Raw genomic sequence first — 18,771 nt, 5'->3', positions numbered from 1 at the left:
ATTCAATTTGTTTAATGAAAGCCCAAGGGACTTGTTAACATGATTACTATTATTATTTCCATCATAATTCCTATTGGATGTCTTTGTGTATTGCCTGCATACAGAGTTCACTTCCTGTCATCTTTTTCTTTTACTTCTCATAATATCTCATGCAGGGGAAGTGCAGATAAAGTACTCAGTTCTTGGAGGATAAAACTTAACAGTATGCTATTTATTTCAGAATCTGGTGAAATAAAATAACTAATCAAAAGGGTTTAGAAATAACAGAGCTTCAATAAAAAAATGTATTTGCATTTCATCATTGTAACTCTGTCCCTTAACACTTAAGTTTCTCAAGAGAAAGTACATTACAGCTGCATTTGCTGGTCTGTGACTGTAATAAAGATTGATGTTACAATTGCCCACTGGAAGGTTGTCTCATAATAAAATTCCATAATAAAATTCATATACCCCTGCCCGTCACCCAGCAGGAAATACAGAAAAAGAACTCCATTTTGGGCTTCCCAATTTAAGTGATCCCTCAATGAACCACATTCCCATCATTGCCAATTAAAATGGTTTGCTGTCTGTAAATGAGGGAAGTTGTCCCACATGTGAGTGCATTTGGGAAACTCTGATCCAGATTGTGAAAGAAACAAACTACGATTGGGGTATTTAAGGAATCGACCTGTGGTTTTGTTGGTATCTGACTGACTGACTCTCTCTCTCTCTCTCACTCATCTAGGTATAGCAGTGAAAGTATTGAACTTGGAGTGGGGAGACCCAAGTTTGAATCCCCTTCCCACCACAGAAGTGGGGAATAACAGAATAACAGAGTTGGAAGGGATCTTGGAGATCTTCTAGTCTAGTCCAACCCCCAGCTGAAGCAGGAAACCATTTCAGACAAATGGCTGCCCAATCTCTTCTTTAAAACTTCCAGAGTTGGAGAACCCAAAACTTCTGGAGACAAGTTGTTCCACTGATTAATTGTTCTGTCAGGAAATTTCGCCTTAGTTCTTGGTTGGTTGTCTCCTTGATTAGTTTCCATCCATTGCTTCTTATCTTGCATGCATCTGAACTTTGGAGAATAGTGTGACCCCTTTCTTTGTGACAGTCTGAGTCACTGCACCACTGAATTAACATGGTGTTGTAGGAGTTGGGAGAAACTGGATGGGGACTTTGGGCCAGTTCTTTTCTGTCAGTCCTGGATTGAATAATTGGGGGGGAAACCCCCAATGTGTCCATTATTAATGAGCTGGATTATGGTGCATATTTTCAATGAACAGGTCTTCATTCAATACTGGATTGATTCAGGCCAATTCAACTGTTATAGATACAAACGACTGAAGGATTTTAAATATTTACACGTTCCACCCTTCAAAGTAAAGTTTCCTCACACTGCCTTGCAAATCTCAGTTGAGAGGTTTACAATTATGCGCAGCATCTCTGCCCCCTTTTTCTGTTCAGGAACTCAAACCATGTGATCCTGTCCACCATTAAACCATCTTTCCAAGCAGTCTCCATGTTTCCAGTGTCTTTTTCCCCACTTGGAGCTGAACCCAGAAGGATATTTCTTCCTACACTGCCTTGCAAATCTCAGTTGAAAGGTTTACAATTAAAACATTAAATACCATTAATAATTGTTGCTAAGCAGTAAATCACAAATAAAATGTGAAAGTTTCAAGATTTACGTTAACACATATTTTAACATTAAAAACATCCGACCTAAATTATCCCACACATTTTTATGTTCTGTTCTCAGGATAACGTATCCTCAATCGACTAAAGGGAATTGGGTGCCTCGTGGAAGTGTCACGATTACCATTTTTTTTTATTGCTCGTTTTCAATTTTTGTCCATTGCTCCTCAGAACAAAGTTGCAGTAAAGTTTTCCTAGCAAGCAGTTACTTCCCTTGCATTAATCCGGATATACTAATTCTTATGTTTCACATCAGAATCGCTACTTAGGAGATAATAAAATAAAATAAATAAATAAAATAAATAAAATAAAATAAAAGCACCTCCAATTATCTCATGAATCATCCCACACTATTTGCAATTTTTTTTTTAAAAAAAATCTACTGTATGCAAAGGCCGCATGCAAAAACTTCCATCTTCCTTATGTCCTCCAACCAGCCAAACTTCTGCAAAACCGAAAGAAACGGAACGTCTGTCAAAAGAAAGGCGAGGATTCCCTCAGCGCGAAATTGCTACCAATTTCAGCCAATCATAATTGCCCTTTTGCTCAATTCTCTTGTGAAAGCCCCAATCCCGAAGCGGCTGTTCGGCGTGGGCGAGGCCAGACGCAGCAGAGCATTTCGGGAATGGTAGTTTAATATTTGCCTATAAAGGCAGGAGTAGGAAAGGGGATTTTTTTTTTAAGGTAGAGGGAAAGAGCGCCGCCTTGTAGGTTTGTGATGTTTGTCTGTACGCGCGTCTCTCCTTTGGTGATGACGAAAACCTGATTTATAAAGCTGAGTGGTTTCATAAAAGGCCATTAAAAAAAAATCTGAGAAGTGTTAAATTGGGCCCTTTCTGTTTTGAGTCCTGTTTCCTTTAGTATCTCTAGCTTTAATTAATGCTTTAAATCAATGTCCTCCCAAGATGCTTGCAGAAATTGTTCCTGTTGTTACTGCTGAACAGATGTTGTTAATGTGTGTTCCAAGGGAAATGTACCTCTTGGAGAAAGTCCGGACTTTGTTTCTGCTATTTCTAGGGAGACCTAAAATTTGAGACAGTTTATTTAGTTATTTGTATCCTGCCTTTTTTATTTCTTGCAAATAACTCAAGGCAATAAATATACCCAACACACCTTCCTCCTCCTATTTTCCGCACAACAACAACCCTGTGAGGTGGGCTGGGCTGAAAGGGAAGGATTGGCCCAAAGTTGCCCAGCTGGTTTTCGTGGCTAAGGCAGGACTGGAACTCAAATCTTCTGCTTTCTAGCCTGGTGATTTAACTACTAGACCAAATTGAATTGAATTTGAATTTGAATTTGTTTTGGTTTTTTTTGCTTTTATTGTATTTTAATTTAATTTAATTTCTATTTTTTATCCGGCCTTTATTATTTTTTCAAAAATCCTCAATCCTAGATGCAATCCTATTAATGTTGAGCTAGAAAGAATACATTCTTAACTTATGTTGGTGGTGGCTGCTTGAATGGCAAAAGTCTAAATGCTACTTAGAAATACCAACTGAAAGATGCTAAATAGAACTGAGGTGATTTAGTAGATTTTAATCTCTGTAATTTGTGTTACTCATGGATCAAATGAAGAGAAAATAAAGCGTTAACTGCTTTATCAAGTAATACGTATGATAGATTTGGGTGTTTTGTGAATGGTTGCTATTTACAGATAATGCAAACTGTGTGTGTGGGGGGGTTGATTAAATTTAATTAGCTCCTTTTCTAATTAAACATTTTGATTGAAAGGCAATACACACAATAATGCTTCATGGATTTGATGAAATGGAATGGGTTTCCAAAAGTAACACTATCACATAATTTGCTATAATATTCGTCTTCAAGACACTACAAAACTGTATTTTTGCTGTAACAAACAACAGATAATTTCTGAATGCTATTGTTTTCTGAAATTATGTAATAGTTACTCAAACTAGTAATAAACTAAACTGGGTTTGAGCCAAGGGGGTTGATAAAAATGGAACCCTTCAATGCATGTGAGTGCATCTTACATACATACATACATACATACATACATACATACATACATACATACCCTGTTTCCCCGAAAATAAGACATCCCCTGATAATAAGCCCAATTGGGCTTTTGAGTGCATGCGCTAAATTAAGCCTCCCCCTGAAAATAAGCCCTCCCCAAAAATATTTAAACACAGAGCTGGAAATCAGGTAAGATGGCAAGAGGAGCCCCATCTTGCTCGACGTGCCCCGAAATAATATGACCTCCCTGAAAATAAGGCCAAGTGCTTATTTCGGGGTTCAAAAAAATATAAGACAGGGTCTTATTTTCGGGAAAACATGGTGTATACACTTGTGGAACCTTCAAGTTTTGGAGGAGCAGTAAACAAGGGTCAACTTTCAAAATGGGAATTTTCCAAATTGATTTATTGAAAAGTCATGGAGCAAATGCTAGTTGCTTAATGACAGAGAGCTATGAAAAAAGAAAGGGAAAGAATCAGCATCTTGGAAAAGTGTGACTGTCTGGAATCAAGGTATTGTTGATTTATCACCCTCCCCCAATTTATATAGTTGTGTAGAGATTGTAGGAGGAGAGTTACAATAGTCTCTGGTTGTAAAACATCAGAAGGATTCTAAGAACACGTTTTCTGCTGATTGTGCCTTTTTAGCACAGAGCAAAATAACAGAGTGGGAAGGGACCTTGGAGGTCTTCTAGTCCAACCCCTTGATGTACCATTTCAGACAAGGGGTTGTGTCAGCCTGCATCTTCACTTTCTTTCAAGCTTGCTGCCAGTTGCCATGGAAATGGTGGTGGGAGTGTTGCAGAAGATGGAAATGAAATTTCTGAGAAGTGGAGAGGAGACCTGGTCTCAGGGAGGCCAGCTTAGGTTGTTTAATATTTTTCAAGGCCAACTGCCCAGGCTTCGGAATGTATGAAGGAGGAACAGTGCACCTGGACCAGAGACTTTCCCAAAACATATTTCTGGCCGATGATTGAACTCTGGTTGCCTGGCTACCCGGTGGTGGGCTCTGGGGGTTTGCCTCAGCTTGTTTCTTTGCGTGCATTTTCTTCAGATCTTGCCTGACCATTGCTGTATTCAGTTCATTCCTAGTAAAAGTATATTTTCTCTAAATTTATGGAGTCAAGGTTTTTTTTCCCTAGGGATTGAGTGGAGGCAGCCCTTGACAGGTTGTCCAATCTCTTCTTAAAAACCTCCAGTGATGGAGCACCCACAACGTCTGAAGGCAAAGCTGTTCCACTGGTTGATTGTCCTCACTGTTAGGAAGTTTCTCCTTAATTCCAAGTTGCTTCTCTCCTTGATTAGTTTCCAGTCATTGCTTCTTGTTGTGCCTTCAGATGCTTGTTAAGTTATTCTAGCAGTGGGAGAGGCCTAATTATTGGCTCTTTCTTTTGAAGGCACTGGTTGGCATACCACCCAAACACTGAAAATGTTATTCATATATTTTGAATGGGAGATCACATATTTCAGGAAGGAGGGATGATTGTGGGGATTGCAATATGCCGATCCTAGTTTCTTTCTGTTCCATACCAGAATCTGTTCTTTTTCTGCAGCTCCAGAGCACAGGAGATTGCTATTAACTCCTTCAGCTGTTGCCTTTTGCCGCCCCAGTGAAGAAACTGAAATAGCTTTCCCAATTCTGGTAGAAGAAGAGACATGGATCTGCAGCAGATTGTACAGAAGCTACTACGAGAACTAACCTGCTCCATTTGTTTCAGGAGTTTCTTAAATCCGACAACGCTTTCCTGTGGGCACAATTTCTGCCATTCCTGCCTTGTGAGTTACTGGGGCCAATTTCCCATCGGGACCACATGCCCTCATTGTCAGGAGCAAGTTCCTCAACTGACCTTTATACCAAACGTCCAGCTGACGAATATTATAAAACTGGTCGAAGAGTTGTGCATTGATATAAAGCAAATCGCAACAGAGGGCCGTGTTTGTAAGAAGCACCCTCCAACTCTCAAGGCTTTCTGCAGGAATGAGCTTGTCCTCTTCTGTTCGATGTGTGATTTATCTCAGGAGCATCTGACTCACGATGTTATCCCTGTGGCTGAAGCTGCCCAAGAGTACAAGGTGGGAATCTTTGATGGAAGCTGCCCTTGTCAGTTGTTGGAGGTCGTCTAGACCAGGGGGTCCCCAACAGTGGTGAAATGCAGATTTTTTTTTTTGCTACGGGTTCTGTGGGCGTAGCTTGGTGGGCATGGCACTTTTGAGACAACCATGACCTGGATGACTGAGAATCTCCATAAACACTCAGAGGCAGAACATAAAGAGAAGGTGAAGTGGGATGGAGGAAAAAGAGTCAGAGGACTGAGACTATTGCAAACTGGGACTATTTGATGATAAGGTGAAGGTAAAGGTTCCCCTTGCACATATGTGCTAGTCGTTCCTGACTCTAGGGGGCGGTGCTCATCTCTGTTTCAAAGCCAAAGAGTCAGTGCTGTCCAAAGACGTCTTCGTGGTCATGTGGCCAGCATGACTAAACACCAAAGGCACATGGAACCTTCCCACCAAAAGCGGTCCCTATTTTTCTACTTGCATTTTTTACGTGCTTTGGAACTGCTAGTTTGGCAGAAGCTGGGACAAGTAACGGGAGCTCACCCCATTAGGCAGCACTAGGGATTCGAACCGCTGAACTGCCGACCTTTCGATTGACAAGCTCAGCGTTTTAGCCACTGAGCCACCGCGTCCCCTAATGATAGCCTCCTACTATTTGCTGATTATCTTGTGATGATAGCCTCCTAGTATTCTATGATTATCTCTATCTTTTTTTCCCCCTTCTAGGGCCAGTTGTTAAATGTCATGGGGACTTTAAAGAATGAGAAAAAAAGGTTTTCAAAACATCGCACGGACGAAGGAACTGAAGTTGTCTTCCTAATTGTATGTGTTACCAAGAAATAGCTTTTCTTTTTAATGCTGTTTGAAATACTTGCCTAAAATAGTTGAGTCGTCTTCACGGATATTCTAAGAATCAGCATTTTGGAAATCTTGCAAAGCTTCGCCTGAGTTTTATTTCTGGAGACCAAATAGGCAGCTCGATATTCTTTTCAACCATAGGGAAGTAATTTACCATAGTGGTTTGCCAAGATGGGATTTTTTAAATGTTTATTTTCTGATCTACAACCATTGGATTCTTCCATCCAAGTTTTCCTGAAGGTGATTTTTCAAGAGGCAGTTGGACTTACTTTGTTTTTCCTTGAAGACGTTTCGCTTCTCATCCAAGAAGATTCTTCAGTTCAGTTCAGTTCAGTTTAGTAGAACTGAAGAAACTTCTTAGATGAGAAGCGAAACGTCTTCAAGGAAAAACAAAGTCCAATTGCCTCTGGAAAAAGCAGGCATAATTGAGAATCTCCATAAACATTCCATCCAAGTTTTAACTGGGTCCAAACCTGCTTAGTTTTTTTTAAGATTAGTCAAGGCTGACTTGGTGCTGCTGTCTGCTGGGAAATTTTCTGTAAAATGTAATGTATTTAAAAAGCCACTAAGGCTAAACAAGGAGTAGGTAACCTTTGGAAGGCTGGTATCAGATTAAGGACGTTGAGTATGACATAAATACCCCATAAAAAGCTTGCCATAAGCAATGTTGCCAGCCACTACTTCCTGAGTGCAAATATTCCATGATGCTTGTCAGCATTACAAGAATGCATGAATTAGACAAGAAGCACAGTCTAACTCTAGTTTATTATAAGCTTACATTAATAAGGCTGAAAATACAGTTCTGCCCCATTACCTTTACAGCCTAAGAAAGGAGAGAAGATTCCTTCAAGAGATATTTGCCATACCTACCTTCCTTCTGTGGGCTAAGTTGCATCTTGTCCAACTGTTCCTTTGGGTGTACCATCAATCAATCAATCAGAATAGAGCTGGAAGGGACCTTGGAGGCCTTCTAGTCCAGCCCCTGCTCAAGCAGGAGAGCCTATACCAGTGATGGCTAACCTTTTTGCCATTGTGTGCCAAAAGTGGAGGGAACGCGGGGGGGTGTCGTGCGCACGTGTGCCCACACCCATAATTCTATGCATCCCACTCCCTCACACATGACCCCCCTGCACTGTCCCCGCTTTTGGCATGCGATGGCATGGTGGGCCCATTTTTTCGCCCTCCCCAGGCTCCAGAACCTTTCTAGGAGCCTGGAGAGGGCGAAAACGGCCTTCCCCATCTCCCCCGGATGCCCTCCGGAGGCCGGAAACATCCAGTTTGCTGACTTTTAGTGAGACCGGAAGGCCGTTTCCCTACTTCCAGTGGGCCCAAAAGGCCTGAAAATAAGCTGAGCTCACGTGCCCACCGATATGGCTCCACGTGCTACCTGTGGCACGCGTGCCATAGGTTTGCCATCACGGGCCTATACTATTTCAGATAAGCGACCATCTGGTCTCTTCTTAAAAACATCCAGTGATGGAGCACCCACAACTTCTGATGGCAAATTGTTCCATTGGTTAATTGTCCCCACTGTTAGGAAGTTTCTCCTCAATTCAGGTTATTATTGACTTTGCTTGTCAGCAGGTCACAAAAAGTGATCACATAACCCCAGGACATTGCAACCATCATAAATATGAGCCAGTTGCCAAGCATCCAAATTTTGATCATGTGACCATGGGGATGCTGCAACCGTTGTAAGTTTGAAAACCGGTCATAAGTCACATTTTTCACTGCGGTTGTAATTTCGAATGGTCACTAAATGATAGCATCATTGATAGATAGCATCAGCACCAGATGGATTCACAACTGGCTGACAAACCGTACTCAGTCTGCATGGACTGAGTCCGGGTTTAAGTCTGCATGGAGGGAAGTAAGCAGTGGGGTGCCACAAGGTTCCATCTTAGGCCCAATACTCTTCATAAATGACTTAGATAAGGGAATAGAAGGGGAATTTACCAAATTTGCAGATGATACTAAACTGGCAGGAATAACTAACACCCTAGAACCGTGATGGCGAACCTATGGCACGCGTGTCACAGGTGGCATGCGGAGCCATATTGGTGGGCACGTGAGCTCAGATCCGGAATGTATGCGCGCGCTGGCCAGCTGATTTTTGGGCCTTTTGGGTCCACTGGAAGTCAGGAAAAAGGCTGTTTCCGGCCTCCGGAGGAGTGGGGAAGGCCATTTTTGCCCTCCCCAGCCTCCTAGAAAGGCTCTGGAGCCTGGGGAGAGTGAAATACGGGCCAACCTAGAAAGTGGGGTGAGCGTGGGGGGGTCGCACACACATGTGCGCAGGATGGGGCGCATAGAATTATGGGTGTGGGCACATGCGCGTGCGACCCCCCCCACAATCCCCCCACTTTTGGCACGCGATGGCAAAAAGGTTAGCCATCACTACCCTAGAAGATAGGCTCAAGATCCAGATGGGTCTTGACAGACTTGAACACTGGGCCCGATCTAACAAAATGAAATTCAATGTAGAGAAAGAACAAGGAGAGATTTAACCAAGAAATAAGGAGACATTTTCTGACAGTGAGAACAATCAACCCATGGAACAGCTTGCCTTTGGAAGTTGTGGGAGCTTCATCACTTGAGACTTTCAAGAAGAGATTGGACTGCCATTTGTCAGAAATGGTATAGGGTCTCCTGCTTAGGCGGGGGGTTGGACTAGCTGACCTACAAGGTCCCTTCCAACTCTGTTAATCTGAATCTGAAATGAACTATTGTAGGTCAAGGAGTACCTGTACTCTTTTCCAATTAGAAACCTGTTGGCCCTCGGATCTGCTTTCTCACAGTCTCACTTCAAAGGAGAGGTGTATATTTTGTGAATTTGTGCCTCTCGTTTAATTGATGTTATTCTCATAGTGACAAAATATGCCATCAAGACAACACCACACAAATGTCACAAAGTACATTACTTTGCACTGTTTGCATGATTGCCGTTGTGTCATCTAACTGGTGTCTGTGTCTGATGCTAAATGCCATTTCCAAGATTATTTGGTTCCTGACCAAGCATCTTTTCCCCTTTCCTTCTGCTGCTTGCAGCAACGAATAGAACGAGAGAGGCAGTTTGTCATAGCTGAATTTAATGCAATACGCCAATTTTTGGAAGAACAAGAGAACTATCTGCTGCGTAAAGTTGTGGAAAGCTTAGAGAAGGGGATGCTGTGGAAAAAGGCTAAGCATGCAGCCATTTTTTTCCGGGAAGTCTCAGCTTTTGATGAACTTATCCAGACAGCCAAAGAGAAGTGCCAACAATCAGCAACTGACCTTCTGCAGGTAAGAGATTCCAAAATTGGGACAAAGACATCTCCGAGAACAGCTTCCCCTAGATCAGACTTGTCAAACTGGCAGCCTGCAGGCCAGTTATGGCCCACATAGGCTACGCCCACCCCCGCCTCCGCAAAGGCAAAAAACATCGCGATACATCACGATACGGCCTGCAATGTGAGCGGGTTTGATACCCCTGTGCTAGATAGATCTGCCTGACTGCTGTAATTCTCCTTGGAGGCCTTCCTGATTCTTCCGATATTCATTTGGAATTTTTGTTTTGTTTTCATCACAAAACAATCTGGGTTTGCTGTCTCTTGAATTGTTTTGCTCTGTGAAATGTAGTTACTGCAGTGATCCTGCTGTTACTGTTTCTTTCTATATTGTCTTTTGATGGCTTTCCTTGATATTAAAACCAAGGCTTATAGCAGACTTTAAATCCATAATTCCCAAACTATGGTCCAAGAAATATAGATGGACTGTGGGAGTATGGTAGGTGGTCCTTGGGGCACATCCCTTAAACCCTAACCAACTTTAGTGCAATCCAGCACACATAGAGGACATTCCAAAAAGCTACAAGAGCCGTGGTGGCGCAGTGGTTAGAGTGCAGTACTGCAGGCTGCTTCTGCTGCCTGTCGGCTGCCTGCAATTTGGCAGTTCAAATCTCACCAGGCTCAAGGTTGACTCAGCCTTCCATCCTTCCGAGGTGGATAAAATGAGGACTCAGATTGTTGGGGGCCATGTGCTGACTCTGTAAACCGCTCAGAGAGGGCTGTAAAGCACTGTAAAGCGGTATATAAATCTAAGTGCTATTGCTACTGAGGCTTTTTTCCTACTTGGATCTAATTGTGGCACGTAGCTTCTATTTTTCTGCTTTGTCCTCATGAGATTACCTTCATCTCATTCCCCAACCATTGGAGAGACAGCTGCAGGGCATCCTTAGCTATGCTGGTGTCAAAATAACACGTTCCGCATTATTTCAACACCATCCAAGAACAACCTCAAGGTGTGTAGAATCTGCCAGGTTTTTTCATTGATGATCTTGGAAGGGAGAAGCAAATGACCCAGAATAGAGAGAGGATAGCCATCAGCAAAGAAGGCAGTCTACTTCATGGGTACAGATTTCTACTGAAGGATGAATGGAGGACCCTTCAACTTTTTCCATGGGAAAAGGTCCATGGAAGTGGCTGAAACAATATTTATTGGAAAACTAGTGTAGAAGACTTCAGCATCTAAGATGGAACTATCTTGGCTTGGAGAGGATGTTCATCGAGTGTCCCAATGTGTCATCTCCCCAATATGTAGATTAGGATACAGTCTAGCTTTGATTTTTCTCAACTGGACAGGAGCAGAGTAGAGTGAAATGCGGAAAGCAGGTCTAGAGTCGAGCATTAGTTCTTACTGCAACTGAGACGTGAATGGAGAAGTTGACATCATCACGTCCCTCCAAGCAGAATCTATAAATGGGAGGACCTATAAATTGCTGATAAGTGCCTGTTTTGCATACTGAACTGTCTTCTTTGAGTTGGCTGTTTCAAGATGCGTGGATTCTCAAAATCCCCCAAGCAGCATATTGCTAATGCAGAGAATTCTGGAATGCTAAATTCCCCATATCTGGAGAAGAAGACAAAGGCTGGAGTTAGTTGATATAAAACGATACAGTGGTAACATTTCCAAGTATTATTCCAGTCTGGGATTTGAGAGGCACTTTTAGTATGAACAACCACCTAATTCCTTTCCACTTTAACTCTTTTCTCTCTTCTAGGATGTGGGAAGCACTCTTAACAGGTAAGCTGACTTCTTCCTAAATTGGAATAGTGGACGCAAGGAGAATGGCTAGGCACAGAGGACAGTCAATTTTGGTTTTATGTGTGTTACTAGTGCAAATTAGTGGAATAATAGAAACCCATTTTTTTTTTGTTGATGCTCCAATTTGAGAGAGCATTAAAAACAATTGCGAAATCATGGATTCTGTCTTTTTTGTTTTGGCATGTCAAAAATGAAAACAAGTGTATTTGATTATTACTATAAAATTTTTGCATAATTTGTTTAGAGTAGACAATCTAATGCAAATTATATTGCATGTAATCAAGCCCAGTTACTTGAGTAGAGTTTAAGTTAAACATCATGGCTCACAACTATGATCTAAATGATGATCCAGTGATCTTAACAGAAGATCATTGAGGATAATCTTCAGTGATGATCTTAAGAGAAGTCAACAAGAATTATTTATCATGATAGATAGCTAAGAGACATGTCTTGGGGTCCACTTTGCAGGTGGTTCTAGTTAATTATCAATTCTTGGGCGGGCTTTTGACTTCCTGAGTAGTTTTCCTACTAGTTTTCTTCCTACTTTTTTGTTTCTGCCTAGGACTACTAGACTTTATCTTGGTCCCTCTTACCTGCTTCATCCTAGGTCACCATTCTTTGGCAGAATGGTGGGTTGCAAATTCCATTAATAAAATAGACCTATTACTTAGATTATCAAGTCTCCAGCAATTTCTCAAAGGAAAAAAAGTAGCCAGCTGGAACCACCACCCAAATGTGGGAACAGGGATCAGAGTTTGGGGCAGGAGTGGGCAGACCTTTTGAATCTGGGATCCAGAGGTGGTATTCAGCCGGTTCGTACTGGTTCGGGGCGAACTGGTAGCGGAGATCATGGATGGGACCATCTCCCCGCCTCAGCTTTATGCCGTCCTATTTAGGGACGCTTTCGAGGCTAGGTGCATGTGTGGAAGGCGTGTGCACAAAGCAAACTGGTGGTAAGTACATTGAAAACCCACCGCTGCTGGGATCACATTTTGTCTTACCTGGTTGATATGACTTCACTGGCATGAATGAAGTCTGTACCTTGGCAGAGGGATAGTTGAAAAGTTAATATGGATGCCTGGAGCCTTGTAGAATATTTACACCTTAAACACCCTTTGTTTGGCTCATATTTTGTTAAAGTTAAAAGGCCCTAACATTCTCAACAACCCACTGATAATTCCCTCATGCTTCAGGAAAGGCTCTGGGAACCATAATTTGGACGTTGGCTCTTTTAAGAGATCTTGATCGCCTATAACCGTGATGGCGAATGTATGGCACGTGTGCCACAGGTGGTACGCGTAGCTATGTTGGTGGGCACACAAGGTCAGCTCTGGTGCGGCCCACCAGAAGTAGGGAAACAGGGTGTTTCCTACCTCTGGAGGTCCTCGGGGAGTGGTGGGGGAAGGCCCGTTTTTCTCTCCCCCCAGCCTCCAGAGCCTTTCTAGGAGTCTGGGGAGGGTGAAAACAGCCTTTCCCACCCCTCCCGGTGGGCCGGAAGTTGCCAAAAGGGCCATTTTTGGCCTCTGGAGGGCTTCCGGGAGGGTGGGAAAGGCCGTTTCCACCCTCCCCAGACTCCTAGAAAGGCTCTGGAGGCTGGGGAGAGCAAAAAACAGGCCTACCATGCCATCGCATGCTGGGGGGGGGGGTGGGGGGGTTTGCGCACGCATATGTGGGGGCAGGGTGCATAAAATTATGGATGTGGGCGCATGTACGAACCCCCCCCTGCTTCTGCCACACGATGGCAAAAAGGTTAGCCATCACTGGCCTATAATTTTAGTTGCAACCTATTTACTTCCCTCCTTTCATCTATAGAGCAGAGAACAATGCTCATTTTTCATGTGAATCTACTGGGGTTTTGGATCTGAGAATCTTCAACACTAAAAACAGATCTTGGGGCACATTTTTCTATTCCTCGAAAGATGGCCGCATCGGTTTGTTTCTTCTTAGGTGCAAGCAAACACTTACGAATCCAGTAATGCTTCCTCCATGGGTGAAATTCAGAGTCTGGGATTTATTTGACTTCAATAACTTTCTAGGGACTCTCATGAAACAATTCAAAGGTAAGAAAAGGACTGAAACAAAACATAAAAATTGATGATGGAGAGATGCTGAGTTAGAAGTTGGTGCAGGTAAATGCTGGGGCCATTGAAAAACTTGAAAGGTCTGATCAATAGGGAATTTAAGGGCCACTTGAGAAGAAAGTTTTAATTTTTGAGGAATTTGAAGCAGTCACAATGGCTTAATCATTTTGTTTCAGAACTGTGCTATCAAAGTTATTGAGATTGGCTGGAGAGGTAGCAAGGATTTCTTTCAGACTGAGATCCACAGAATGCCTTTAAGAGACCCACTGACATTTAAAAAACCCTAATTAAAAATAGTGTTTGCTTTGTATGGAAAAAACAAACAAACCTGGATTCAATTCTTGGCATCTCCAGGAATTATTGGGAAGGACTTCTTTTCCTTAAATTTTCAAGAGGAGGGCATTTTAGGGAGTTGCTTAATATTTGATTAAGGGACATGGTGGCTCAGTGGCTAAGATGCTGAGCTTGTCAGTCGAAAGGTCGGCAATTCAGCGGTTCGAATCCCTAGTGCCGTGTAATGGGGTGAGCTTCCGTGACTTGTCCCAGCTTCTGCCAACCTAGCAGTTCGAAAGCATGTAAAAAATGCAAGTAGAAAAATAGAGGCCACCTTTGGTGGGAAGGTAACAGCGTTCCGTGCGCCTTTGGCGTTTAGTCATGCTGGCCACATGACCACGGAGACGTCTTCGGACATCACTGGCTCTTCGGCTTTGAAACAGAGATGAGCACTTCCCCCTAGAGTCAGGAACGACTAGCACATATGTGCCAGGGGAACCTTTACCTTTAATATTTGAATTACACAATGTTTTGCATTTGAAACTAAGTCTGTAGATAATTTCAAATTCTGCTGAAGAATTTCAAGGCAGTATGTATGTAACAGGACATCAGAACTTTGTTTGCAAATCCATAACCAGGAATATGAAATATGAAAACATTTCATATATAGAGAAGGCAAAGATTGGATTCAAGTATCATGTTACACCGTGTTGTTTAACTGTGGTTGTTGATTGAGTTCACACAACACACTGAGCCAGAACCAGCATTGTGATCTAAAAATCTAATAATGCTGTGCCTCTATGTGTGCCAAAGGTCAGCAACTTGTAGGATACACAACTCTTCTACTTTTTCTAAGCCATTTGGAAGGCTTGGAAACATTTAATATTCAGAATCTGCTCAACTATTGTTTAGTTAGGTGATTTTGAATTTACCGTATTTTTCGGAGCATAAGACGCACCTACCTTTTTTGGTGAGGAAAAGAAGAAAAAGAAATCTCCCTCTTCCTCTGAACAATTTTGTCTCGTTGCAGCAGTCTGCTTTACTTTCATTTTCGTTTTCAGTATAGCTTGATTAGTACAAGTAAAAAAAAATCTGCTCCAGCAATTTACCTCTTTGCAGCAAGCAGCAGAGCCCTGCACAAAACACCTGAGAGCAAATCAGTTGAGAGTCGGGAGGCCAATCCAATCAACTTGTGCTAACTAGGCTGTGCTGAAGCTGAAAGGAGCTGCTTTTTCTTGCTGTTTGCTTGCAAGGAGGTAACTGCTGAGAGGCCAAAGCGTGGGGGCCAGTGGGTGGGTGGGGCTACATTCGGTGTATAAGATGCACCTAAATTTTCACCCTTTTTTAGGGGGGAAAAAGGTGCGTCTTATACTCCAAAAAATACGGTAAGTGTCCATGATACCCTGACAACAAATTATATTTTGTTCGTAGAAGTGTTGTGTTCTGTTACTTAATCTGTTTCTCTATTTTCTTAGATACCCTGGTATCTGGATATCAGATTCAGAAAGGTATATCTCTGGGTCTGAGGGGTGGCTAAATCTTCACAAACTTCTTTGCTTATATTTTACATGGAGGTTCACCATCTATCCATCCTGGGTCCCTTGCCCAAAACAAGAATGAGCCTTTTCTATTAGAAAAAAAAAAGATAAATCATTTCAATGTCTTTAAATTGGAAGAAAACATTTATAGCAATGCTATGTAGTCCTGTGATTTCTGCCTATGTTTGTCATTTAATGACCCGGTACTCCCTTGCGGGGTGGAGTAAGGGCAACTAAATGGAGCTGAGTGTTTACTAACCGGATGCCCTTCCTGTCACCAATGCAGAGCTTTTGCAGCAGATATATTCTTATTGTACCTAGAAAGAAATATCAGCCTCTACCTAGGATTGAACTCACAGCCTCCTGATTGTGAGGCAAGAGCTCCACCACTAGGTCACCGCACCATTCTCTGTGATTTCTGCCTATATTAATATTTAATACAGGAGGATTACTGTTTAAATGTCCCCCTTTTGATCATCAAACCATAATCCATATTTTTCAAGCATGTCAGATTGCAGCATCATTGGATGGTAAACTGGAGGATGTTGCTGAAAGCTAAAATTTCCCTGGAGAATGACAAATCTAATAACCTTGTGGTTGCAACTCCTCCTCTGCCCCCCCACCCCCACTTTAGCAATGTCCTTTCCAACCTAGATCCTCTTACTTACAATTTCCAGGAGATACAAAACTTTCTTTTTTTCATTTCTGCATCTTCACTGTTAAGAATAAATCTCACGGTAGCATCTCAGCACAAAATGTTTCAGCAGGAGGAAGCAAATGCAGTCTATAAAGAAATAATGTTGATGTTTCAATGCATTAAGGAAGATATAACAAGAAATCATAAAGAGATGATGGAATTGTTTCAAGATACAGTGAGATTAGGAAAACCCCAGCAAAGGACAATAATAAATCAACAAAAAAATTAGAAAATAGAGGAGAAAACAGAAAACATTGAGGAAAAAATAGAGGAGATAATTCAAAAAATGATAAATGATAAAAGAAGAGATAGCAATATTGTCAAACACGGAACAAATAGAATATTTTTTAAGAATTCAAAATAGAAAAAGGAATGAGAAAAATTGTTTAAAAATGATGGGAGAAAAGAGGACGGGTACTCTAGAGATCCAACAGCAAGAGACAGATGCTGTGACAGCGGAAATATTTATATTAAATAAAAATGACAAAAGGAGTTACAAGATACCAGAGGAGAAGCAGGACAGATTCACCAAAAATCTAATAAGAGTTGAAATTCTAAAAAGGGCAAGAGAGGATGGATAGACATAGAATACTTGTTAACATGGCAGTTATTCTAATAGGTGCTAGAAAAAAGAAGTAGCAAGTAGAAATTGGGAAAATAATATTATGTATACTAAATAAAATAGAACATATGATTACTATGTATACACAAATGTTAGAAGTTTAAAAAGTATGATTATATTTAAATGGTAATATCACCATCAGAATTGTATGCAAAATATATTGACCCAGATAATACACCGTAAACTAAACACTTATGGGTGTTAAAGAAAAAAATATACATAAAGTTATTTTGTTTAAAAAAAGAATAAATCTCACAGCATAGCAAAGATAGTATTCTTTATTAATGTTTGAGCTTTTGATGAACAGCTTTCATCTTAGGGACGACTTACTGTAATTGTGTTTCTTCGTAGCAAATGTGACTCTGGATCCTGACACAGCTCATCCCCAGATCATTCTCTCAGAAGATCTTAAAAGCTTCTGGTTGGGAAGAAAAAGCCAAAAACTCATCATGGACGACAAGAGATTTGACCTCATGATGTGTGTGTTGGGACGCGAGATGTTCGTCGCTGGCAGGCATTACTGGGATGTTGCTGTGGAAAATGAGGGCTACTGGGGTGTTGGAGTTGCCAGACGTTCAGTGAAGAGAAAGGGTGTTGAGGGCTTTAGTACAATGGAAGGGATTTGGGCAATGGCAAAGGGTAGTGGCACCTTGTGGGTGCACATGAACCCCCCAGCTTTTGTGTCTTGGCCAATGGGTTGGAAGATCAAGAAGATTCGAGTCTCTCTGAACTACCCTGGAGGCCGGGTGACTTTTTGTGATGGCGAGAGAGGAAACCTGCTCCATTGCTTCTCAGGAATTTCATTTGCTGGAGAACCCATTTGCCCTTTCTTTTGGATTCAGAATAAAGCCCGTCTCTCGCTTTGTCCCTAAGGCAGAAAATCCATCACCAGATCCTTCTGTCTCTAGATCTCGGGGGCCTCTTTCTATCAGTTTTCCCTTTATCTCTGTTCTTCCTCTCCATCTCATCCTCAGCACCAAACACTTGGGATGAATTTCAGCTGCAAACTGGTGCGATGTAGAATGAATCTTACCGTACAAAGTTGGTACGTACTTTTTAATGGAGCCATACCTGATGGGAAAATCCACCAGACTTTGGAAGGATCAAAATTCCCAGGTAGTGCTGGAGGGTGCTATGTTGAGGAAGACTGTCTTGGCTATTTTATCATTTTAATCTTTAACGGAGGCTTCCAATTAAAAGTTTTAGTGTGGGGGTGGGGTGGGGGCGGAAGCAGCTCTTAATATGGAGAAATAGAGCTGAACACAATCGTTTCAGGGGATGCTATTTTGAACACGCGCACACTTTTTGTTAATCACGGCGGGTTGAATTGTAGTTAAGCGTAAACAGATCGGGATACTCACGTTTAAAAACACCATTCTTTTGCATAATAAAGGTGAAAAACAGTTGGGTTTTTTTTTAGAATTTAATATGTGGTTTTTAATAAAGGATTATTATCCCCCATTGCTTTTGTGGTTCTTTTATTTTTCAAGCATTTCAGCCACTAAATGCACATAAGCCTCTCTTCATTTTTAAAGAAATTCCTGTTTAAGCATCACCTTTTTGCCTTTTCTACCTTACTACGTGGGAGGCCGAAAATACTTTGCTACTTCTTTCCTGGCTACTGGTTGTTCACTTCCCCCTTGCTTCTGACTCCAATCATCTTAGAGGGAATGCTGGAAGGCGGAGATTGGAGTGGGCAGGGTTAGCCATTCATAGTGTTTGCTATAGTGGTGAATATCTGTAGCTCGGGTGTAGGATGAGGATGAAGGTTCGTTCTCCGAGCATGTGGATTGGTTTCCAAATGTTTTGTTACCATGCTAGTATTGGAAGAAATGTCGATCTGGATTCAGTTCCAAGTGGGGAGAAAGACATTGGAAACATGGAAACTGCTTGAAAAGATGATTTAATG

General features: G+C 41.8%; 1 protein-coding gene across 1 annotated transcript; it reads left to right on the top strand.

The window, feature by feature from the left end:
- The first annotated feature begins 5,203 nt into the window (after positions 1-5,203).
- Positions 5,204-18,323, top strand: LOC148115661 (zinc finger protein RFP-like). The gene is made up of 7 exons (XM_087885104.1): positions 5,204-5,729; positions 6,441-6,536; positions 9,618-9,851; positions 11,608-11,630; positions 13,599-13,711; positions 15,481-15,513; positions 17,214-18,323. The coding sequence occupies exons 1-7, from the start codon at positions 5,313-5,315 to the stop codon at positions 17,732-17,734; spliced, it is 1,437 nt and encodes a 478-aa protein (XP_087741230.1). The 5' UTR covers positions 5,204-5,312; the 3' UTR covers positions 17,735-18,323.
- The last annotated feature ends 448 nt before the right edge of the window (positions 18,324-18,771 follow it).

This window comes from Pantherophis guttatus, chromosome 2 (genome assembly GCF_059756535.1).
Source record: "Pantherophis guttatus breed Tessera chromosome 2, ASM5975653v1, whole genome shotgun sequence".
Classification (NCBI taxonomy): Eukaryota; Metazoa; Chordata; class Lepidosauria; order Squamata; family Colubridae; genus Pantherophis; species Pantherophis guttatus.
This window is presented reverse-complemented; position numbering and strand designations above follow the sequence as displayed.